The sequence below is a fragment of the Vipera ursinii genome, assembly GCF_947247035.1.
Source record: "Vipera ursinii genome assembly, chromosome: 17".
Classification (NCBI taxonomy): domain Eukaryota; kingdom Metazoa; phylum Chordata; class Lepidosauria; order Squamata; family Viperidae; genus Vipera; species Vipera ursinii.
Window position 1 is genome coordinate 6707085 of NC_139530.1, and position 25629 is coordinate 6732713.

A 25629-nucleotide genomic window follows, 5' to 3' on the forward strand; every position below is an offset into this window, starting at 1 on the left:
CGCATCAGCTAGGAGGTTTTTCCTTCCCGGTATGTACATTAAAGTAAAGTTCAAACGGTTAAAGTACTGTGCCCATCGTGCTTGCTTTGGGGACACTTTGCAGGGAGTTTTTAGTGCCTCTAAATTTTTGTGATCTGTCCATACTTCAAAAGGCACAAATCTGGTTTGGTAAAATTCACATTTCAACAATTTGACATAAAGTTTGGCATTCAATAGTTTCTTTAACACTTCTCTGACCAGTCTTATGGGATCATTCATATTCGTATTGTATATCAGAATGTCATCAAGATACGGCTGAGGTCCCCTGCAGTCGAAATGTCATGACTTTGAATTGGTAGCTTCCCAAGGGGCAGTTGAAGGCCGTTTTCCACTCAACCCCCTCCTTTATTCTCACCTGGTAACATGCGTCTCTCAGGTCTAACTTGGTGAAGATACTCCCCTTCACCAGGTGGGTTAGTAACTCTTTCAGGAGTTATTTTCCACACTCACAGCGTTTAGGCCCTTATAGTCCACACAGAGATGAAGAGAGCCATCTTTTTTTCTTTGAACAACACAGGGGCTCCCACAGTAGACTTGGCCCGTTCAAGGAATCCCCTCGCTAGGTTTGTATCCACATATCACTGCATCTCCTCCATTTCAAGGGGGGACACAGCGTAAATTCTTGGTCATGGAAGTTTGGCCCCCGGCAACAGTTCAATGGAACAATCATTGGGATGGTGAGGAGGCAAGGTATCTCGTTCTTTCTCACTAAATGCCTCCGTTAGGTCTCGGTATTCACTGGGGATGAGCCTGGTGGCCTTGAGGTGGCCATGTGCACTCGCTCATTGGGTGGGCTAAAATCCCCTGCAACATCTGTTGAATCAATGGGGGGATCGGGCCCTATGGGTAGTCTTACAGTTCTCAATCCTTTTTCCCCACAGGTAAATGGTTTCCATTTGTCCAACCAGGCTAATCCTAGAATCACAGTCTCAGTCATTTTGGGAGCCACCAGGAAGCGAATAAATTCCCAGTGCTCACCTATTTCTAGGCGTAGGGGCTCCGTTAATTGCATGACTAAAGTCCCTCCCATCAGGGAGCCATCAGCTTGCTTGAACCTCACAGGTTTGGGGAGCGGTTTTGCTCGTATGGTCAGTTTCATGGCAAATGGCAAACCAATGATGTATCGGGAGCATCCAGAATCATTTAGCACCTTTAAATCTACCTGCGTTCCCGACTTAGGGATTACGAGCTTGGCAGGTAGCGAGAAAGGTGGGACATGTCAGCTCACCATTGGGTCATTCTCTCCTTGGTCGTCGCTGTTGAAAGAAGGTAGAACAGGGGTGGGTTCATCCTGAGTTCCGGCGTCCTCCTGCACGGGGGATGTGACCTGGGCAACAGGTCTCTGCGTCATCCAGTTGGATTTCTCTCCCATTAGCCGCTGGGCATGTTTCTTTCTCACTACTGGTCCTGGTCTGTTCTGCTGTCGGGGGAAGGGGATTGGGCATTTCGCTGCTCGATGACCCTGCTGTCTGCATCAGAAACACTTAAATGCCGGGCCTGGGTCTTTCAGCCATCACAGTGGCTGGAGATTTTCATGGGGGCGATTGCCATTCGGGTTGTTCCGATCTCGGCTCAGCTTCAGGGAGGAGAGGTTTCTTCTAGCGGGTGAGCTGAAGATCCAATTTCACCACTGCCTGGTACCATTCATGCAGCTGGTCAGGCACAGCTCGGTAGATACGTGCCTTAGAAAGGTGGTCGTCTAACCCTTCTCTAAAAAGATGAATTATGGATTGCTCAGGCCACCTTTCTATCCGACCAGCCATCTTTCGAAACTCCTGCACGTACTCTAGGGCAGGCCGGCCGGCTTGCTTTATCTTATGGATTTGTTCTTCTGCTTTGAGGGCAATGGATGGGTCCTCAAATCTTTCCCTCTGCCCCAGGAGGAAAAGGTGGGGGTCCTACAACTCAGGGGCCTGCTCGTTGTATAAACTGTTCAACCATTCGGATGCTTCTCCCTCTAGGCTGGACGCAATCACATCGACCATATCACTTGGGTCCGGGTAGAGATTTTCCACTCACCCAAATTCTCAGTGGTAGATGGTCTGCCAGCTCTCCTCCATTCTGCTTTTCGGGGCTCTGGCAGTACAGTCTCACAGTGTGTGTAGTCTCCACTGGAATGGTTCCAGCCTGACAACCAGCTAACCTCTGCTAACAGCAAGGTTGACCTTCTGGACAGATGACCAAAGGTGTGAAAGAGGAGTCAAAGACGCAATCTGGATTAAAACTGAACAGCCCTCCCTCTACTCCTATCCTATCCTATCCTATCCTATCCCAGCCCAGCCCAGCCCAGCCCAGCCCAGCCCAGCCTAGCCTATTCTATTCTATTTCATTCCATGTTCTATTCTATTCTATTCTATTCTATTCTATTCTATTCTATTCTATTCTATTCTATTCTATTCTATTCTATTCTATTCTATTCTATTCACAATAAGAATTCTAATCTATTTTGTTCTGTTCTGTTCTATTTGCAATAAAGATTTCTATTCTATTCACAATAAAGATTCTATTCTATTTTGTTCTATTTGCAATAAAGATTTCTACTCTGTCCTGTCCTAGCCTAGCCTAGCCTAGCCTAGCCTATTCCATTTCATTCCATGTTCTATTCTATTCTATTCTATTCTATTCTATTCTATTCTATTCTATTCTATTCTATTCTATTCTATTCTATTCTATTCTATTCTATTCTATTCTATTCTTACAAACTGCTATGTAAGCATGAGATAAGTGGCAATGTATCCTGTTTAGTTTTACTCCAGATAGGAGAATAGAATAGAATAGAATAGAATAGAATAGAATAGAATAGAATAGAACAGAACAGAACAGAATAGAATAGAATAGAATAGAATAGAATAGAATAATAGGAATGAAAAATAGAATAGAATAGAATAGAATAGAATAGAATAGAATAGAATAGAACAGAACAGAACAGAACAGAACAGAATAGAACAGAACAGAATAGAATAGAATAGAAAAAGAGAAGAGAAGAGAAAAGAGAAGAGGAGAAGAGAAGAGAAGAGAAGAGGAGAGAAGAGGAGAGAAGAGAAGAGAAGAGAAGAGAAGAGAAGAGAAGAGAAGAGAAGAGAAGAGAAGAGAAGAGAAGATAGAGAAGAGAGGAGAGGAGAGGAGAGGAAGGGAAGATGAAAGAAGGGGAACAGAGGAGAGGAGAGGAGAGAGAACAGAGGTGAGGTAAGAGAAGAGAAGAGAAGAGAAGAGAGAAAAGGAAGAGAAGATGAAGAGAGGAGAGGAGAGGAGAGGAGAGGTAAGAGAAGAGAGAAGAGATCTGAAGTCTTTGACTCGTCCTTCAGACCTCTCTGTCCAGAAGGTCAGTCTTGCTGTCCTGAGCAAGGTGACCCGTGTCTTTCAGGTGCAGATGAGCACCCTCCGGGCTGTGCCTGCATCCACTGAGAGGTTTCCTCGGTTTCCCCAATGTGCAGGCCGGCCTCCTTCTGTGCAGATGGCAGTGGACGTCTCCTGCAGGAGGAGGAGCTGGACAAGTCTTCAGGATCCCGTCCATGGCTCTTGGCAGATCTCTCAGTTTGAAGCTCTGGGAAATCTCAGGCAAGCGATGAAAATCAGCTCCTCCTTCTTTTGGATCTGAAAGGGAGAAAGCCCGATTTATTAGTGGCCCCGTCGCCTCCTCCGCTCTCACCAAGAAAGTCCAGGCCTCAGGCCACAGAGACGTTGATGCCAGGAACCCTGAAACCAAATTCCTCAGGAAGGGCAAAGTCGCCATCCGTCCCGCCTTACGTCCAGCTTTACCTTCCGGGGAGATTTGGGGCTGCCTTGCAGATTCCTCCGATGCCATAGAGTGGGATGAGGCTGCTGCGGTCATTAAGCGGGACCTTCAGGCCGAAGAAGATTCCTTTCATAAGAGCTTTGTCCTTTTTTTGGAAGGTCCTGCCGATAAACTGAGGGGAACAAGAGAGCAGGGTGACTTCCACTCTGAGGAAGCGGCCGTCGAACGTTAAGACCGACACAAAGAGAGGACTTATGACCCGGGTTTCAAATTCTGATGCTTGCCCCCCCCTCCAGGGTCACATGCCCGAACTCTGCACGCTTAGCCAGCCCTGACTGCATCATGCGACGCTTTTGCCCCAAACCAGCTCAGACGACCAACCCATTTCATGGCCATTAGGCCATACCACCCTAATGGGCGGGTTGCATTTCAGTTGTGGGTCAAGGACGACCTGAAGTTGTTGCAGCCCAATTGTGGTTGATGAAAACGTTCCCCTTTGATGCATTCCCTCCCTGTTTGGTGCCCTTGCAAGAAGCAAAGCTGGGATGAAAGTGGAGAGGGAAAGAAGGCAGCCATAAATCCACGGATTTCTCCCTTGCAGCTTCTCCTCAGAGCTGTAGCCTCCTTTCCCAGCTGCTTCCTCAATTCTTAGGCAGCAGCTCCACTTCGCCACAAAAGAAGGTGCGAACGTTCAAAAGCCTCTGTCTGCTAAGGCTGGTCTCTTCCTCATTCCCTGCTCTTTTTCCCAAGGAAGTAAGGCCATTGTAGGGTCAGAGCCCTCGTCTCTCAGCTCCCTCCCTATTTATCTAGTCGTCAAAAAACATACCTCTGCAAAAAATGCAGCGTGATCCTTCCTCGCAGCCTCTTTTTCCAAAAACAGGAATTCAAACAAAGGAGGAATCATTCTCCCCGGACATTTGTCCATTCTGCACATCCGCACTGCTCTAAGAAGGAGAATTTTTTTTCCAATTAGAGGGCAGAAGATCACCTTCCCAGGTGGAGAAAGTCGAGCATCGTCTTTTAAAGCCCAGGAGAGGATTCTGCCCTTTAGCCGCCTAGACAGGCAAATCCTTGGTGTTGCAGCATCTCCCAGCCGTGGTCTTTGTTTGTGGCCACCAAGATGCGGGAGCCGCTCTGCGCTCCCTTCCAGATCCTTCTGAGGGCTTCCACTGCCTCGCTGCGAGCAGATAGCCGAAATGGCAGAAGGGCTCCATAGGCTGATTCTGGCTCCATGCATCGGAGGAGAGAGGCTGCTGGACAAGGGGACGGGCGACCCAGAGGGCCCAGCTTCATCCACAGAGATCTCCCCATCCCTGGAACCCAGCACAATCTCCTGGGGCACAACAGCCAAACCCCCATCCCCCCCCCCCGAATTCTCGTAGGATACCCAATGCAAAACTCAGGTGGGTTTCCATTTCCTTTCCTTTCCTTTCCTTTCCTTTCCTTTCCTTTCCTTTCCTTTCCTTTCCTTTCCTTTCCTTTCCTTTCCTTTCCTTCCCTTTCCTTTTGTTTCATTATCCTGGCACCAAATCAATATCTTAGATGGCGGGAATGAATCTGAATTTGATAATATTAAATAAAACATTAAAAATCTGCAATCAGGCTGCAATGCACTTTGGCAAGCAGGCTTAAATATAGGGCTAGAGCTAGGGTTGGCCCTATTAACTGTTAACTAACAAAAGAAAATGCCCCATCACTAGTTAATACAGTCCTATTAAAGTGAGGGCATATTCCACGGAGACGTAATAATCAACGGCATCTGCAGTTTCTGGAATGTTAGGCTATTATTATTATTAAGCTATTAAACAGATTTTACTGCACAGAGGGAACAGAAGCCCGTTCCTTCTTACTGCCAAAAGCAGAAAAGAATCAAACAGATCCAAATGTAAATTTTGGTAGAATTCGAAATGATGCCTTTAGACCCAACTATAAAATCGCAACACGCAAAATCTAAAAATAATATTTCCAAATATGTTTATGTGCAGCTCCCCCTTGAATTTCACTTCCAGGGGCGGGAGTCTCTGAATGGATCAGTGCCTACGCCACGAGCGGTACTGCCCCTTATCCTGATCCCCGTCTGCGGGTCGGTGGGGGGTGGGTGCTGCTGAGGTGGTAGCTCCAGTTTCAGTGGACGCCCCCAGTGTACAGGTTCAGGATGCCCCCCCCGCTGTCTCTCCAGCTGCAGCTCCAGGCGCTGTTGCGGCCGCGGGGCTCAGGTTTCTCCTCCCTTAGTGAGCCAAGGGTATTTTTCATCAGGTCAATAGCTTTCTCTAGGATCCAGTCTGCATATGGTGCATAACTCCCGTCCTCTTCGCTGATGTGCAGGGAGCTCTCCATCTCTTGCCTCCATTCGGGTTGGTGGCCACTCTGACTCAGGGTCACTTTCCTTGATGCCTTTTCCCACTTGCTTTTCCTTCCAATGCCCATCGACCACCATGATTTGTGGTCGTGCGTCTCCATCACCTCTTCCCTGGAGGAATATGATGCTTCACCTTCTGATCGTTGATGGGGTTTCAGTCAGTCGGTGCGGGGTGGATATGATATAGTTTAAAAAAAACAACACCCAAACCCCATAACATTTTACTTCATTTTGTCAATATTCTGAGAACTATAATGGCAGTAGAATCCAAGTTTTCTTAACAGCCTATACAATCCAGCTTATGACAATGATAGTAGTATCATTTTATCAGCATAAATCAATGTGTTCAGATAAATATGTGTACTTCAGGATCCTTCATTAGTGCAGGCAAGACATTAATCTCTAGAGGCATAGAATCAAAATCACCCGTACCACTTTACAAATCCTTAGTAAGGCCACACCTGGAATATTGCATCCAGTTCTGCTCACACATTACAAAAAAGATGTTGAGACTTTGGAAAAAGTGCAAAACAGAGCAACTAAGGTGATTAAGGGCCTGGAAACAAAACCATATGAACATATTACTTTCCAAAGCACCAGAAGGCAAGACAAGAAACAATGGATGAAAACTAATCAAGGATAGAAGCAATCTGGAATTAAGGAGAAACTTCCTAACAGTGAGAACAATTAACCAATGGAATCAGAAACTGTGGGTGCTTCTTCACTGGAGGTTTTAAAGAAGAGATTGGACAGCCACTTGTCTCAAATTGTATAGGAAATCCTGCTCGATCAAGGAGTAGGACTAGAAGATCTCCAAGGCCCCTTCCAGCTCTATTTTGACTTACACACAAACCTGTGGGACTTTGTAGGTGCCTAGTAATGTTGACAACTGGATGGAGATGTCCCTATTAGCGCAATCGAGAAGAGCCAAAATATTGTCCTTCCTCCCACAGCCATAGTTGGGAACATTGAATTCTCCAGTGGAAAGCATGTCCAGCAAGGCATCTGAAGTGCGTAAAGTGCTCAAAGAGTTGTCGTGGATGTTGCAGCCAAGTGTGAGATTGTGCAAGAGATGGGAATTCTTGTTGACCAATTGAAAGGTGAAAATGAATTGTAAGATGTTTGAAAAAACAGCAGAAACTCTCCTGTAAAAAAAAGTTATTATTATCATCAACAGCAACAAGAACATTCAATCCTCTTTGTTTTAACAAGCCTACTGAGTTTTAGGTAAAATCTATTAATCCAAAACAGAGGATCACTTATACAAATAATGAAATGGACGGCTGAGGAACAACAAGTGTTTCAGTTACTGCTTTAAACAGAGTTCAATATACAAGGGATGTACTCAGGATTGAACTGGGAGAGGAAAATAATCTGGATTTCATTCAGTTTTTAATCTTTTACACTAAACCAGACAAAAAAAGGAAGCCATGGAAATCAAAATCATTCAGGAAAATAGCCAGGTCCTGCAATATGGAAGTAAGTGAAATAAGGAGAAAAGAAGGAGAATGTTAGAACTGCAAATGGAGGGAAAGCAATTCCAAATGACTTACAAATGAGACTGACTTGGAGGAGCGTTGTTGAAAAGCAAAGATATAGGTGATACTATTCTTTCAGTAGTGAATATATTAATGACATAGTCTCCTGGCCTGTAATAGCTCCACGGTCTCTTTCCATCCTGGTGCTCCAAATTGATCAGGCATTTAATCCTAAGCTTCCCAGAGACCGGCTGGGACACCAGCAGCATCAGAAGCAGAAGCAGGAGGCCCATAATTCGCGGGGTGAATCAATCCCCTTCCTGTTTCTAAAGAACAATTAGAAGAATCCAAAGCACTCTCTCAAGATGGACGTGCCTGACTCAGACAGAGACAAACTGAGCTTCAGCTAGAAAGAAAGGTACATTCAAGAGCGCAGCCTCTGCCTGTCCCAAACTAGTTTCCACAAGAGCCTGACCGAAGGCATTCATGCTTCTGTGTTGCTTCAGTCTGATGTTTACAACAAAGGAAGTCACTGGAGAAGTAGCAGAAAAGATCTCGAATGCTGGTTTTGTGATGACTATAGTGAGAGGCATCCCAGGGCTCCATGTGAGGAGGGGTAGCTGGAGAAACACCCGTGGGACTATTGTTCTGTTGTGGTTGTGGGTCCTTCCTGTCAGGACATGTCCAGAAAGTGATGTCTCAATAACAAGGGAATTGGCTCCAGCTGTCCTTCAACATGGCCTCTTGTCTCCAGAGACTGCTGGGAAGGTCACCCAGAGCGGTGCAGTTTGGTGCCACTTTAAGTTAATGCCATTTAACTCTGGTGTTGCCTGTCCTCTAATGACAAGGAGGCCACCAGGCAACCCTTGAACCCTGTCTGATGTTAAGTATTAGGTCTCTTTGGGATTTTCTCTTGTATTAGATTTCCATACACGAATCCTAAGTTGGAGCTGGTTTTAACATTGCTTGTGCCTGAAGTGAAATTTCATTTCCCATCTTTTCTAGCAGTATCAATTTTTGGATGAGAGCTAAGACTAAGAGGCAGGAAAGTGGCAGCCTGTGGACTGTTTTGTTGGGTAAAGAGGGAGAAAGTCAGAAGTGGATGGAAGTTTTATTCCTTTTTCCTTTCTGTGTTGTTGTCAGAATCCATTTATATTTCATTCCTAACTCTCTTTCTGTGCAAACCCAAATCTCACCCCCCCTTGGATTCTGCCATTCCCAAGGAGGAGAGGGAATAAACATGGGGGTTTATTGCTGCCACTTCCTTTCCTTAGATGTAACTTTTTGTTCATTTCGCCTGCCTGCTACCCATCACCATAAGATGGATGAGAGGCATTCTCCCTCTCATCTCACAGGCAACTGAGAAAGGGGGTGGGGGAATCTGGTTTGTTTCTCTGGACCGGCCATTCTGCTGCCTCCCCCATTTCGTGGTGGGCCTTTGACCTCCCCCCAAGGGCCAAAAGTGCCCTAGAGCCAGAAAAGCGCAGAGGAGACCCAGGGTTGGATTGTCTCTCAGGGAAGAGCCCTTGACCCCATTTAGGGTCTCAATCTGCAGGGATTTTTTTCAGGACTGCAGCAAACCTGGGCATTAACCAGCCAATGTTGCTTGTTCTTTCATCACCACATCTCAGCCATGTTTCCTTTCAGCAAGAAAAGCCTATTTGCCCCCTCCCCCATTTAATTCCCAAAGCTGGAGCCCAGTTCTTGTTTGCAGGCTCATGTCTGGCTCTGCAGAGGAGCCCTGGCAGGTGTCCTCCCCCTATAATTAGGGAAGGGCTGGGGATTGCTCCCTCTTGTCCCCTCAGGGAGTTTTCCAGCTGCTTCCTTTGAAACTAGTCTTCTGAATGGAAAAATACAAGGAATAATTATGGCCTGTCCCAAGCCAGAAAGCCCTGAATATGGAGAATTCCTAGCTTGGCCTAAGATTTAGGCCTTGATTGTCCCTGCCTAATTTCAGACTCCAGCCTTCCTGCTCTCGTGGCCCCCGTCCCACTTGAGAGGTTTATTTCAAAAGGGACAAATCAGTCCTGCAAGATTCATTTCAGTCCATTTCCAGATGGACAGTTTAAAAAATCCTTATTTTAACCCACCTCAACTCAGGCAGCCTCAAGGACACCCCCAGAATCCAAGGCCACGACGGACCCATCTGTCTTCTCTGGTGATAGAAGATTCATTCCCTCCTTTCACCAAAGTCCTTCATGGAAACGTTGGTGAATCCAACACCCAGAGTAGAACAGCCTGATCGAATTCCTCCTGGGGCCATTTTCTCAGCCAGCTGGATAACCACTAGTGCATCTTGCCCTTCCTCTCACACTTGCTAATAAAGAAATTGGGCTTCCTCCATTAAACTTTTTTTTACCTATAGAGCCTCCACCCATCCTAAGAAAGCGACCTGACTGGAATATCTGTTGTGGGTGGCTGATTTCGCACTCAGCTCTGCCCTTCACGGATAACCTGGCATGGCTCCAGTTCTCCAGGTTCCTCCGAGAGAAAAGATCAGTCGGTCCGTTTCCTTCGGGATCTGAAGAGCTGAGCAAGCAGGAGATGGTGTCCCCGTGAAGGTTGTGGGTTCTTCACAGCTGCAGATGTCCAGGAAGGGGCTGGACAGCCATGGGGTTGCCGGCCTTCCCAGGCACCGAGCTGGGAGACCATCCGAGGAGGAGGCTGGGAAAAAGCCCAGCTAATTCTCTGGAGTTCAGGTTCCCATCTGGGTCACTCCCGGGTGGGAGTTTCTCCTCCCTTCCCCGAATCCGACATGAACTCCCAACCTGGAGAGATCCTCCTTCCACGCAGCGAAGGCTCTCCTGCTCTGGCCTATGGAGCCCTGGGCTGCTCGGGCTTCCCGTCCCCACCTGCTTCACGGTGGCCTTCCTGGCCGTCTCCATCCGGATGGTCCCACCGGTCACTCAGCTCCCCCCTTCTCCAATCCCCAATTCCCCCTCCTGGGCCAAGGGGGGCTGTTTTGGGGGGCCCCTCCAGATTAGAAATGAAACCCCCCAACGACCGACCCAGATAGACCTGGAACTTGGTGAATTTTTACCCATTTTACAAACTTTCTTGCCATATTTGTTAAGCGAATGACTACAGTTGTTAACTTGATCACACAGTTGTTAAGTGAATCTGGCTTCCCCATTGACTTTGCTTGTCAGAAGGTCACAAAAGGGCATCACGTGACCCCACGACCCTGCGACCGTCATAAATATGAGTCAGTTGCCCAGCATCCAAATATAAATCACATGACTTTAGGGATGCTGCAATGGTGGTAAGTGTGAAAAATGGTTATAAGTCACCTTTTTCAGCGCCATTGTAGCTTTTGAAGGGATTTTATTGTGCTTATGATTTTAGTATAAGTTTGGCATTAGCAACTATTTTATATGTAGTAACCATTTTATATTTTTACTTGTACTGTTATCATGTAATCATCATTTTGTAGTCAGATGCTTTATGTATATTGGAAAAGTAAAAGCCTCGTGTTAAAGGGGAGGGCAGAAAGGAGCTGTGGTGGAGCCTGGATTGCCGTGTACGAGTCATCATCTAGGAATTATTTTTCCGTGCCTTTTGGTTCCTGGTACCAAGACCCGATCTCTTTGTTCTGGAAAGGTATAAAAGGTGGAAGACATCTTGCCTTCATTCCTCTAAGAGCCAGGAGGAGGAATCAGGCAGCCCTTCTCTGTTTTGATCAAAATAAAGTTGCAATTCTCTGTTGAAACCTCAGCTCAGGAGCTTCTTTTGGCTCTTTTAAATTCCTGAGTACCGCTGGGGCAATTTATTTATTTATTGATTTTATTACATTTATATACCGCCCTTTCCCGAAGGACTCAGGGCGGTTTACAGGGTGATTAAAAACCAAAATACAAAAGTTAAAAACAAATTTAAAAATATATATATATGTGTCCCTGCCTAAATAAAACCCCAGTTAAAATAAGATTAATCCTCAGCCTGGGCCAGAGAGCTCGAATTGTGAGGCTAAGTGGGAAACCTTACAGTGTCAAGGGAAAAAATAAAAACTTCCATCGACTCTATACGTTTCTCCCTCTTTACCCAACAAAACAGTCCACAAGCTGTCACTTTCCTGCCTCTTAGTCAGCTCTCATCCAAAAATTGATATTGCTAGGAAAGATGGGAAATGAAATTTCACTTCAGGCACAAGCAATTTTAAAATCAGCTGCAATTTAGTAGTAACTGTGAGAGGGATCTCGGAGTCCTAGTGGACAACCACTTCAATAGGAGCCAGCCGTGTGCTGCAGCTGCCAAAAAAGCCAACACAGCGCTAGGCTGCATTAACAGAGGGATAGAATCAAGATCAAGTGAAGTACTAATACCACTTTACAATGCTTTGGTAAGGCCACACCTGGAATACGGCATCCAGTTTTGGTCACCACGATGTAAAAAAGATGTCGAGACTCTAGAAAGAGTACAGAGAAGAGCAACAAAGATGATTAGGGGGCTGGAGGCTAAAACATATAGGGAACGGTTGCTGGAATTGGGTACGTGTAGTTTAACGAAGAGAAGGGTGAGGGGTGACATGATAGCAGTCTTCCAATATCTCAGGGGCTGCCACAAAGAAGAGGAAGTCAAGCTATACTCCAAACCGCCTGAAAGCAGGATGAGAAGCAACGGATGGAAACTAGTCAAGGAGAGAAGCAAGGAGAAACTTCCTGACAGTTAGAACAATTAACCAGTGGAACAACCTGCCTCCAGAGGTGGTGAATGCTCCAACACTGGAGGTTTTTAAGAAAAGACTGGACAGCCATTTGCCTGAAATGGTATAGGGTTTCCTGCCTGAGCAGGGGGTTGGACTAGATGACCTCCAAGGTCCCTTCCATCATCATCATCATCATCATTATTATTATTATAAAATCATCATCAGGTCCAACATTAGGCGGGGTTCAAAGTTCGTTGCTTCTTTGGCATTACAAGACAGGCAGCACTAGAGTTTGGTGTCACCAACCCAAAGTGACACCAAACTCCATCACTCTGGCTGACCTTCCCCAGCAGTCTCTGGAAACAAGAGACCATGTTGAAGGAGAGAAGAATTTAATTCTCTTATTATTGAACTATCTTCCTCCAGCATCACTTTCTGGACATGTCCTGACAAGAAGGACAACAACCACAACAGAGCAGAACCCCCAGGAGTGTGTCTGTGATTTTTCACTCACATGTTTCTCCAACTCTCTTCTGCACATGGAGCCCAGAAGAAGTTCAGGATCCCAAGAGGAGAAGTTGCTTCTCACTGTAATTATGACCATCTGTGTCTTTGAGATTGATAGAGACATCAGATTGAAGCCATAAGCAAAGGATCTTGTATCAGAAAAGGATAAATTCCTTAGGACAAGCTCTGTGGGAACACGTTTTGGGACAGTTGGGGGTTCTGCTCTTGATTTTACCTCTCTCTCAGTTAGCGTTTTTCTGTTTATACCAGGAAAATCACTGGCATTTCCACCTTGTGAGAGCTTTGAATTCTTCCAACTATTCCTGCTGTTTGTGTTAGAAACAGGAAGAGGATTAATAAAGCCCTGTGAATTATGGACTTGCTGCTTCTGCTTCTGATGCTGCTGGTGTCCCAGCCGGTCTCTGGGAAGCTTGGAATGAAATGTCCAGTGAGTTTGGAGCACCAGAATGAAAAAGGCCCATGGAGCTTTTACAGGCCAGGAGACCATCTCATTAGTACAGTAACAACTGTAAAAGAAATATTTCAAATAAAGTTCCCTTTCAACATGGCTCCTCCTATTCCGTCTCCTGCGTAAGTCATTCAGAGTGATGGACTTGCATTCCCTCCATTTGCAATTCTAACACTCTCCTTCTTTTCTTCTTATTCCACTTACTTTTGCACCACAGGACCTGTCTAATGTCCTGAATGGTTCTGATTTCCAGGGCTTCCCTCTCTGACTTATTTTGTGGAAGAGACAGAAATCCAAAGATGGGGTTGAAAAAAAACTGAAAGAAATCCAGATTATTTTCCTTTCTCAGTTCAATCCTGAGTACATCAATTGAACATTGAACCTTCACCCAGCCTATTTCCATATCTGTGTAACTGATTATTAGTTTTGGATCAATGTTGGCTTAAGGCTCAGTAGGCTTGTGAAGAGAAAGAAGATTATTTTTTTAAAAAAAATATTTGTTGTTGCTGTTGATTATAACATGAACATTTTTTTACAATAGGAGATTTTACGATTTCTCATATGGTTTACGATTAATTTTTGCCATTCAAGTGGTCAACAAGAATTCCCAGCTCCTGCACAATCTCACACTTGGCTACAGCATCCATGACAACTCTATGAACACTTTCCGCACTTCAGATGCCTTGCTGGACATTCTCTCCACTGGAGAAGCCAACGTCCCCAATTACAGCTGTGGAAGGAAGGAGAACCTCCTGGCTCTTATTGATGGAGCTGACAGGGACATCTCCATCCAGATGTCAATGTTAGTAGGCATCTACAAAGTCCCACAGGTTTGTGTGTGTATTCCTCTACCTGAGTGGGATGGTGATGGGTGAGCAATAGATCCAACCACATCTATTCTATGGAAGTCAAGAGCTCCATATTAGAGAGTATGTCAACTATGTTCTAGCTTATTGTTTTCATGTTCAAATTCATCATAAAAGGCCTGAAGAGCACTAAGGTCCCTGGAGAGGACTTTCTACCAGCTATTCAGCAATTCAATAAATATCCTTAGTTCTGGGGACCTCTATTGGCATGTTCATTTTCACATCTAATAAAAATGTCTATAACAACTACAAGCCAGTAGTCTAATATATATTGTGGCTAAAGTTTATGGCATGTTCCTCTTAAGTAAAGTTGAGATTGGATAGAAGAAAAATGCATTCCTTGCAGAAGAACAAGAAAATTTGAGGTAGTTAAAAGTTATATAAATATGTGTACTAAATAATGCATAAATTAATCTAATACTGACAACAGAATTGGCTTGGCATATCTAATTATACAGGGACAGTGGTGGCTCAGTGGGTTAGGATGCTGAGCTTGTCGATTAGAAGGTCGGCAGTTTGATGGGTCGAATCCTGAGTGCCGCGTAACAGAGTGAGCACCTGTTACTCGTTCCAGCTTCTGCCAACCTAGCAGTTCGAAAGCACACAAAAATGCAAGTAGAAAAATAGGGACCACTACGGTGGGAAGACAACAGCGTTCTGTGTGCCTTTGGCATCTAGTCATGCCGGCCACATGACCACGGAGACGTCCTCGGACAAGCGCTGGCTCTTCGGCTTTAAAACAGAGATGAGCACCGGCCCCTAGAGTTGGAAACGACTAGCACGCATGTGCGGGGGAACCTTTACCTTTACCTTTATCTAATTATACAATATATCAGTGGGGTAAATCACAGCGTGCTGGCTTTATAGATGTTAGGGCAGCATTTGACACAGTAAATGGAGAAATTTTATGGAGGGAATTGCTTGCCCTTAAAATAGAGCTCAGTCTGTTGGCCCTGATCAAAGCCTTTATTGTGTAGTGGGTCCAACGCAAGGAAGAGACGCCAGCCGGAGTACATGTTCAGCTCTTTATTGGAGGGGGGTAGCGTACTGAGGGTTACCTGACCTCCTTAAATACCTAGCCAGGTAAGCGGACAGCCAATGGGGTTGGCACTAGGTTTCCCGCCGAAACTGGGTTTCCCGCCAAAACCGTTCAGGCCAACGCCCCCTGGTGGCTGTTGCTATGCAGGTGCCTGCATACATAACACCCTTTCCCCCTTAGAGAAGAACCACATAACAACGATAACAATTTGCAAGTAGCTGCAACTATATACACTGTATGTCAACAACAAAAAAACAATTCAACTGTGTGGGGGTCACTTGCACACATAGTCCGCCAGGTAGGCAGGTGTCCTGTGGGGCCGGGTGGACCGTCTGGATGTGGCTTGGCCCTGGGCTTGGACAGCTGGTTCTTGGGGCCTTTGTGCTGGGTTGAACAGAGCTGGGTTCAGGAGGCCCTCCTCCTCTGGTTCCTGCTCTGTGTTGTTTCTGGTTGGGCTGACCTCTCCTGGGGTGTGGCTCTCCTGTTGGGACCCTACCTCTGAGCTGGTCGATGTGTCGCCTTATGTGTCTGTCCCCCTCCACCCCCACGATGTAAGAGAGGGGTCCAGTTTTCTCAACCACTGTCCCTGGAACCCATGGATGCCCTGCCCCATAGTTCCTCACCCAGACCAGGTCCCCCACATTGAGAACTCTGTGTGCTGGTGATGATTGCGATGGTGGTGGTGGTGGCCTAACCATCTCGGCTGCTACTCGGTCTGGGTGTAAACGGTCCAGCTTGGTGATGAGATGCCGTCCCCACCACAGTTCTGCTGGGCTCTTCCCGGTAGCAACGCATGGTGTAGTGTGTTGGGTGAGTAGGAATTTTGCCAGTCTGTGGTGCCAGTCCCCGCTAATGATGCGCCGGAGTGCGTCTTTGGTCGTCCTTACCATCCGTTCAGCTTGCCCGTTGGTCGATGGATGGAAGGGTGTGGAGGTGGGGTGCCTAATCCAGTTTGCCTTCAAGAACGCCTGGAAATCATTAGCGGTAAACTGAGGCCCGTTATCAGACACAATAATGTCGGGGAGGCCGTGTGTGGCAAAGAGAGCTCTGAGCACCTGGATTGTCCTCCCCGATGTCATGTTGGGAACCGGGACTACCTCCAACCACTTGGAGTGGCTGTCCACTACTACTAAGAACAGTTCACCCTGGAATGGCCCTGCATAGTCAATGTGGATGCGGGACCAGGGTGTGTGTGTGGCCTCCCACCAGTGCACGGGTGCGTGTGGCATCTCTGGCCTGGATCTCTGGCACGTGTAACAGGCCTTGACCCGTTCCTCAATGTCCTTGTCCAACCCTGGCCACCAGAGGTAGCTTCTGGCCAGAGCCTTCATCCTAACCACCCCCAGGTGTCCCTCATGTAAGGAGTCCAAGACCCTGCCCCTTACTGCAGTGGGAATGATGACCCTGCTTCCCCAGAGGAGGCAACCCCTGTGCATGGAGATTTCATTGCGCCTGGTGAAATTGGCCTGGAACTCAGGCCCCGAGGACTTGTCCTGCCACCCTGTGCAAACCCATGAGTGTACCCTGCTCATGATGTTGTCGGTGGCTGTGTTACTGGCAATGTCCTTGGCATGGAGAGGGCATTCTGGTAACTCCTGCAGGGCTAGGATCTGTGTTGCTGGTGCTGGGTCTGGTTCGGGGGTGTCAATGGGTAACCTACTTAGGCTGTCTGCATGGCCCATCTCCTTCCCCGGCTTGTGCACCAGCTTGCAATTGTAGGCTGCAAGGAAGATGGACCACCGGAGCATTCTGGGGGACAGGATTTGGGGCGTCTGCCTGTCCGTTGTGAACAGGCCTAGGAGTGGTTTGTGGTCCCTGTAGACAGTGAATTCCCTGCCATACAGATAATCGTGGAATTTTTTGATTCCTGCCACGATTGCCAGGGCTTCTCTGTCGATTTGGGTGTAGTTTCTTTCTGCTCCAGACAGCGTCCTAGAATAGTATGCTATGGGAATTTGCGCCCCATTGGGCTCGAGGTGACTGAGTACTGCACCCACACCATAAGGGGATGCATCGCATGCGATGCATATGGGCTTTGCCTCGATGAAATGGGTTACTGTGGACTTATCTGACAGTATTGCCTTTAAAGCAGCATTTTCCAACCTTAGGAACTTGAAGATGCGTGGACTTCAACTCCCAGAATTCCCCAGCTATGCTGGCTGGGGAATTCTGGGAGTTGAAGTCCACGCATCTTCAAGTTCCTAAGGTTGGGAAACGCTGCTTTAAAGCCCTGAAGCTTTGGTCATGAGTGGGAGTCCAGACCCATGCTGCCTGTTTGTCCAGTAGCCTGTGGAGTGGCTCTGCAATAGCTGCCTTGTGTGGGAGGAACGTGTGGTAGAAGTTCAGCAGGACCAGGAATGCCTGTAGCTCTGTCTTGTTTTTGGGTGTGGGTGCTAGTTTGATGGCCCTCACCTTGGACTTTGTGGGGTGGATTCCCCTGGCATATACCCTGAATCCGAAGAATTCTGTGGAGGGAACACCTATGCTGCATTTCTCCCTCTTGAGTTTGAGGCCAGCTGTACGCAGCCTGGACAGTACCTCCCTGAGCCTACCTGCCAGCTCTTCTGCTGATGCTCCTGCAATCAGGATGCCATCAAAATAGGGGCAGACTCCTGGGATGCCCCTGAGTGTCTTCTCCATAACTTCCTGGAAAATGCCAGGAGCAACGCTGACCCCAAACTGCAGCCTGTTCACTTGGAACGCTCCCCTGTGTGTCACTATGGTTTGAATGTCAGCTGTTGCCCTGGTGACCGTGAGTTGCTGGTACACCTGCGCAAGATTGAGCCTTGCAAAGATGGCGCCGCCTTTGAGCGAAGCGAGAACGTGGCTGACCGTGGGGACCGGGTAAGTGTGCGGATTTAGGGCGCGGTTCACCGAACACTTGTAGTCGGCGCAGATCCTTATTTCCCCATTGGATTTGAGGGGGGTGACGATTGGGGTTTCCCACTCCCCCCCATCTATGGGCTCTAAGATTCCCTGGGCCACCAGCTTATCCAGTTCGCACTCGATTTTGTGTTTGAGCGCGAAGGGGACTCGCCGCAGCCACACCCTAATGGGGGGAACGTTTGAGTTAAGCTTGAATGAAATGGGGGGCCCTGTGTACCTGCCCAGCATCCCATCAAAGACGTCTGTGAACTCCTTGCAGACGGCCTTGACGGAGTTCCCCTGGATCCGGTGGATCCCGGAGACTGATTCCCAGGGCCTTGAACCAGTCTAGGCCGACCAGGCTGGCTCTCCGGCCCTCTACCACTACAACCTCCAGGTGCTCTTCGCGACCCTTAAACCCCACCGAGATGGTAGCCTCCCCCTTTACCTTGACCGGCGAATTCTGAAAATTGGTCAGGATTAAATTTGTAGGCTGTAATGTAATCCGCTGCTTGCTCCGGCTATTTATGTAGTTAAGGGTCTCGTCCGAAATGATCAAGACTGCTGATCCGGAGTCAAGCTCCATGCTGCAAGGGACGCCTTGCAAGCGGATTGTTAGTCTAATTTTGGGTTTGAGCAGCCGGCGGCTACCTGTGTGGTTAATGGCCTGCCGGTTCTCAACAAAGCCAATTCGCGTTTTGGTCGGTGCCCCAGTACCTTCAAACAGCGGTTCCTCCGGTTGCAGCTCGTGGATCTCCTCTCGGGGGCGGCAGCTATGACAGACCACGGCTATGTGGCCTGTTTTCTTGCAGGCCCAACACATGGCCGCCCGGAACTTACAGAGGCTGCACATGTGGTTCCCACCACACCCTGCGCACTTCTGAGGGTTGGTGGCGTTGCTGGGAGGCCTGGGCTTGTCTGGGCATCTGGCTCACTGGTAGGGGGTCGACTTCCGCTGGAGGAGGTCGATGTTCAGCTTGTCCTCGGCTGTGGTGACCTGTCGGTGGACGCTGGACGCCTGGCTGCCGGTCCGGGTCTCCTGGACTGCCTGGACGGCCCCGCAGGCCGCTTCGTGGGCCAGGATGGCGTCTTCGGCTTCCTGGAGCAAAACCTCCTCTCTCTCAAACAGGTGTTCTTGTAGCCACCTGTCTTGTAGGCCGCAAATCAGCCAGTCCCGTAGCTGCTCCTCCAAGTTCGAAAACTTGCAAGTGACGGCGGCTTCTCGTAGGACAGTGAGGAACGCGGCCCCAGACTCGTCGGGGCGCTGGTCCCTTTTTTCGAATTGCGACCTTGTGGCCACTTTGGAACGCCGGGGCCTGAAATAGGCGTTGAGCTTGGCCACAAAGTCCCGGTACGCGATGGTGTTGATGGCCTCTGGGGCGAACAGGTTCGCGGCGATCTCCAGGAGTGCTGGTCCCCCGATGCAGAGCAGGGCTGCTGCCTTTGCGCCATCCTCCAAGATCTGATTGAAGCGCATGTATAGTTCGGCATGAGCCAGGTACCAGGCCCATGTCTCGGGGTGGTGGATGTCGAATTTGCGGGGTTGTCCTGCATACCCTTGTTTGAGAGGGAGATTTGGGCTCAATGGAGCCATGAGGAGGATCAATACTTATCAAGGGGGAAGGCAAGGGGGCATATTTCAAGCCTTGTTATTCAGTCTAGATATAAATGAATTGCCAGGAGTAATGAAGGATCCTGGAGTGCACATGTCCTAAGATGCTAAATGCATACTGCTACACCCTGATTTACATTCACAAAATGATATTATCATACTCATATTTTGGATTGTGTAGGCTGTTATGAAGACCTGGATCCTAGCATCATAATAATTGTTTGATTATTAACAAATGGAATTCAAAAATTATGGTCTTCAGAAAAACACATCATAACTATAGATGCATATTCTGTAGTGAGCCGTAAAGGAAGTACATACAAGTAGTTTTCTCTGAGACTGAATCTTGGATCCCTCATCATCAAAGGAGGTCATTTAGAGAAAGGGCATGAGTGGATCTAAATTAAATTAAATTAAAACCTCACAGCTCCCCAAATTTTAAAGTGTATAAAGCCAAGGTTACCACCATATGCTTATTTGGAGCTTAAAACATGCAATATGTCACTACCGGAACAAACCCAGTCACAGCATTTGAGGAATATATTTTGGGTGGATAAAGAGTTCAGCTGCTGCCCCGAGAGCTGAATTAGGAATTTTCACAATTTCTTCTTTGCCTAAAATCAGAAAATATATTAAAGCAATGGAAACTGACATACTCCAAAAATCGTGGCTGTTAGAACAGTCAAAATTCCAATTAAAGACTTATTGGATTGTACAACCGACATGTTATATTGGGAGCTGGGTTTCCTTGTCCCTTGTAGAACTGGAGAAAAAGTTAAAAAGATTGTTCCACAAAGAATCTGGGAGACAGAAGCAGAAAAAGATGTAGCAGTCCTCAAAAGTAACACATTATGGAATACTTTGGTTGATATTTGTACGTGTGAGTCTAAGTGTGTTGAATTGTAGGGGTGATATAGAAGTATGCCTTTATTTTTTTATTTTCTATTTTTATATACAGTCTTGTAGATATTCTGTCTTTAATATTTTAAACAATGTCTAATCAACAAACTATTCTAATATGTTCAACAGAACAAAATTGGGTTTATTAAAATCTAAAATTTTGGAGTTGATCTGACTTCAGTTATAACACAGGATTCTTCACTGCTTTTTCAGATCAGTTATAAAATTGTTCCAGTGGCTCTGACTGATAAAAGCCAATTCCCCTTTTTCCACCAGATGCTCCCCAAAGAAGGGTTCCAGTACCCAGCTATTGTCCAGCTGCTGCTCCATTTCAGATGGACCCTGATTGGCCTCTTTGCTTCAGACACAGAGGAGGGAGAGACTTTCATGAGGACTTTCACTCCTGTACTTGTCAGGAATGGAATTTGTGTTGTTATATCACGACAGTTGGCAGCATTAGGATATACAGAGGCCTTCAAGGATGCATGTCAATGTCTTTGTTCACTTTATGGAATTTGATTCCGTTTGGCACAGAGTCATTCCTTTCTATTTAACTTTTGAAGATTTGCCAGGACCCATTGAAGGGAAAGTCTGGATCCTCACAAATTTTGGAGGGTATACAATAACAAAGCCCCGTCTTTTCAAATACATCCATAGTATTTGGAACTTTTCTTATGTGACCAGAAAAAGGCCAAAGGATGATGCCTTTGAACCCCATTTCTTTGTGGAACCCCAGTTTCAAGATCATTATTTCCGTTGTTCCCTTTCCAAGCGCGTCTTTTCTGTCAAAGGCCGGAGAAGATGCACCCAGAAAGCCCCCCTGGAGACCCAGGAGAAAAGGGAAAGGATCCCAAATGACCCCCATTTGTACAGTATCGTTCAGACTCTGGCCCAGGCCTTGAATGCCGCCTATTCCTCCAGATCCAGGAGGAGAAGGAAGGAGGGCGAAAAGATCTTGGGGGCTCCAAGGCTGCAGCCGTGGCAGGTATGGATCCCTTAATCTCAGTTCCTTTGGAGAAGGAATCCAGAGGAGAAGGAGGGGAACCATCTCAACCTACTTATGCTGCAAAAGGCCAACAGATTTGGCCAATCTAATTGCTCAGGGGATAATGTTCCAAAGAATAGATACCAATACAGATAAATTTTAATATTAAACATTGCTCATTTGAAAAGGCTGTTATGCATTTTTAAATAACTTCCTGTATATCTGGGTTTAAATCAGTATATTTCAGCCAGAAACAGTAAAATATTCAATTGTAGGCTACTTACATACATAGCTATATAAAAATGCACTGAGCATGATCTAATAATACAGTAAATAAGAACACATACAATAAAATTAATTTTAAAATAAAAATTATTAAAAAGGTCTAAAAACAGTATCTATCATTTATGTTTCCAACAATTTTTTTTAATCCAATTTATATCCCACCCTTCTCCGAAGACTCAGGGCAGCTTACAATCTAAGAAGCACAAATCAATGTGCTTACCAATAGCCTTCATTCTATGTATTGTTGTTGTTGTTGTTGTTGTTAGTTGTGAAGTCGTGTCCGACCCATCGCGACCCTATGGACAACGTTCCTCCAGGCCTTCCTGTCCTCTACCATCTTCTGGAGTCCATCTAGGCTCATGCCTACTGCTTCAGTGACTCCATCCAGCCACCTCATTCTCTGTCGTCCCCTTCTTCTTCTCTTGCCCTCAATCTTTCCCAGCATTAGGCTCTTCTCCAGTGAGTCCTTCCTTCTCATTAGGTGGCCAAAGTATTTGAGTTTTAGCTTCAGGATCTGGCCTTCTAAAGAGCAGTCAGGGTTGATCTCCTCTAGGACTGACCGGTTTGATCGCCTTGCAGTCCAAGGGACTCGCAGGAGTCTTCTCCAGCACCATAGTTCAAAGGCTTCAATTCTTTGGCGCTCAGCCTTTCTTATGGTCCAGCTTTCACTGCCATACATTGCAACTGGGAAGACCATAGCCTTGACTATACGCACTTTTGTTGACAGGATGATGTCTCTGCTTTTTAGTGTGCTGTCTATATTTGCCATGACTTTCCTCCCAAGGAGCAAGCGTCTTTTAATTTCTTGGCTACAGTCCCCATCTGCAGTGATCTTGGAGCCCAGGAAAATAAAATCTGTCACTACCTCCATTTCTTCCCCATCTATTTGCCAGGAATTGAGAGGGCCAGATGCCATGATCTTGGTTTTCTTAATGTTTAGTTTCAACCCAAGTTTTGCACTCTCCTTCTTCACCCGCAACAAGAGGCTCTTTAGTTCTTCTTCACTTTCTGCCATTAGAGTGGTATCATCTGCATATCTTAGGTTGTTGATATTTCTTCCGGCAATCTTAATTCCAACTTTTGATTCATCTAGCCCTGCCTTTCTCATGATGTGCTCTGCATATAAGTTAAATAGGCAAGGCGACAGTATACAGCCTTGCCGGACTCCTTTCCCAATTTTGAACCAATCAGTGGTTCCGTGTCCAGTTCTCACTGTTGCTTCTTGGCACGCATATAGATTTCTCAAGAGACAAATAAGATGGTCTGGTACGCCCATCTCTTTAAGGACTTGCCACAGTTGTTATGATCCACACAATCAAAGGCTTTAGCATAGTCAATGAAGCAGAAGTAGATGTTTTTCTGGAACTCTCTAGCTTTCTCCATGATCCAGCGTATGTTAGCAATTTGATCTCTAGTTCCTCTGCCTCTTCAAAATCCTGCCTGTACTTCTGGTAGTTCTCGATCCACATACTGCTGGAGTCTAGCTTGTAGAATTTTAAGCATAACTTTACTAGCATGAGAAATGAGTGCAATGGTGCGATAGTTTGAACATTCTTTGGCACTGCCTTTCTTTGGAATTGGAATGTAAACTGATCTTTTCCAATCCTGTGGCCACTGTTGAGTTTTCCAAATTTGCTGGCAAATTGAGTGTAGCACTTTTACTTCATCGTCTTTTAAGATTTTGAATAGCTCAGCTGGAATACTGTCACCTCCACTAGCTTTGTTGTTGCTCAGCTTTTCTAAGGCCCACTTCACTTCACATTCTAGGATGTCTGTCTCGAGGTCAGTGACCACCTCATTGTGATTATCAGGGACGTTAAGCTCATTCTTGTATAGTTCTTCTGTGTAATTTTGCCACCTCTTCTTAATCTCTTCTGCCTCTGTTAGGTCCCTGCCGTTTTGGTCCTTTATCATGCCCATTTTTGCATGAAACGTTCCTTTCATCTCTCCAATTTTCTTGAAAAGATCTCTGGTCCTCCCTATTCTATTGTTTTCTTCTATTTCTTTGCATTGTTCATTTAAGAAGGCATTCTTATCTCTTCTAGCTATTCTTTGGAATTCTGCATTTAATTGGGCATATCTTTCTTTTTATCCCTTGCCTTTCGCTTCCCTCCTTTCCTCAGCTATTTGCATAGCTTCCTCAGACAGCCATTTTGCTTTCTTGCATTTCTTTTTCTTTGGGATGGTTTTGGTTGCTACCTGTTCTACAATGTTGCAAACCTCTGTCCATAGTTCTTCAGGCACTCTGTCTATCAGATCTAATTCCTTAAATCTATTTGTCACCTCTACTGTATATTCAACAGGGATATGATTTAATTCATACCTGACTGGCCTAGTGCTTTTCCCTACTTTCTTTAATTTAAGCCTAAACTTTGCAACAAGAAGCTCATAGTCTGAGCCACAGTCAGCTCCTGGTCTTGTTTTTACTGACTGTATAGAGCTTCTCCATCTTTGGCTGCAGAGCATATAGTCAATCTGATTTCTGTGTTGACCGTCTGGTGATGTCCATGTGTAAAGCCGTCTCTTGGGTTGTTGGAAAAGAGTGTTTGCTTATGACCATCGTATTCTCTTGACAAAATTCTATCAGCCTGTGCCCTGCTTCATTTTGTACTCCAAGGCCAAACTTGCCTGTTATTCCAGTTATCTTTTGGCTTCCTACTTTAGCATTTCAATCCCCCATGATGATAAGGACATCATTTTTTGGTGTTAGTTCTATAAGGTGCTGTAGGGCTTCATAGAACCGGTCAATTTCATCCTCTTCAGCACCGGTGGTTGGGGCATAGACTTGGACTACTGTGATATTGAATGGTTTGCCTTGGATTCGAACTGAGATCATTCTGTCATTTTGAGGATTGTATCCCAGTATTGCTTTTCCTATTTTTTTATTGACTATGAAGGCTACTCCATTTCTTCTGAGGGATTCTTGCCCGCAGTAGTATACCTGATGGTCATCTGAATTAAATTCACCCATTCCTGTCCATTTTAGTTCGCTGATACCTAAGATGTCGATGTTCAGTCTTGTCATCTCTTGTTTGACCACATCCAGCTTTCCTTGATTCATGGATCTTACATTCCAGGTTCCTATGGAGAAAAAATCTTTACAGCATCGGACTTTCCTTTCACCACCAGACACATCCACAGCTGAGCGTCCTTTCGGCTTTGGCCCAGTCACTTCATTCTTTCTGGCGCTACTAGTACTAGCCCTCTGCTCTTCCCCAGTAGCATATTGGACGCCTTCCGACCTGAGGGGCTCATCTTCCAGCATCATATCGTTTTGCCTTTTGGTACTGTCCATAGGGTTTTCATGGCAAAGATACTGGAGTGGTTTGCCATTTCCTTCTCCAGTGGATCACGTTTTGTCAGAACTCTCTGCTATGACCTTTCCGTCTTGGGTGGCCCTGCACGGCATAGCTCATAGCTTCATTGAATTACGCAAGCCCCTTCGCCACGACAAGGCAGTAATCCATGAAGGGGTCATTCTATGTATATGCCTGCTTATTAGGGCTTTCGCCCCCCCCCAAGCGGCATTATTACAAAGTCAGCTTATTGCCCCCAACAATCTGGGTCCTCATTTTACCTACCTCGGAAGGATGGAGGGCTGAGTCAACCTTGAGCCTGGTGGGATTCGAACCTGCACTAATTGCAGGCAGCTGGTGTTACTTAAGGAGGCATTAGCTCACTACTCCACCAAGGATATGTCTGGGTTTGTGATTAGAATTCTGGAATTTTAATTGTATAAGTTTGAAGGAGACTCTGAGACCATCCAGCCCAACCCCTCCTCTCTGCAGGAATCTCATTTAAAGCTTCTCTGACTGATGGCTGCTCATATTTTGCCTTAAAAGAA

At 46.3% G+C, this 25629-nt stretch overlaps 1 protein-coding gene across 1 annotated transcript in view; it reads left to right on the forward strand.

Annotated features, from left to right (window-relative positions):
• Positions 1-10367: 10367 nt before the first annotated feature.
• The window catches only part of LOC310648031 (vomeronasal type-2 receptor 26-like), a gene marked incomplete at both ends in the record, with an annotated part of 85943 nt that continues 70681 nt past the window's right edge, over positions 10368-25629 (forward strand). The window contains 4 exons of the mRNA XM_083375661.1: positions 10368-10474; positions 13775-14063; positions 20792-20920; positions 21252-21500. Coding sequence (XP_083231787.1) covers positions 10368-10474; positions 13775-14063; positions 20792-20920; positions 21252-21500 — 774 coding nt within the window. The remainder of the gene's footprint in view (positions 10475-13774; positions 14064-20791; positions 20921-21251; positions 21501-25629) is intronic.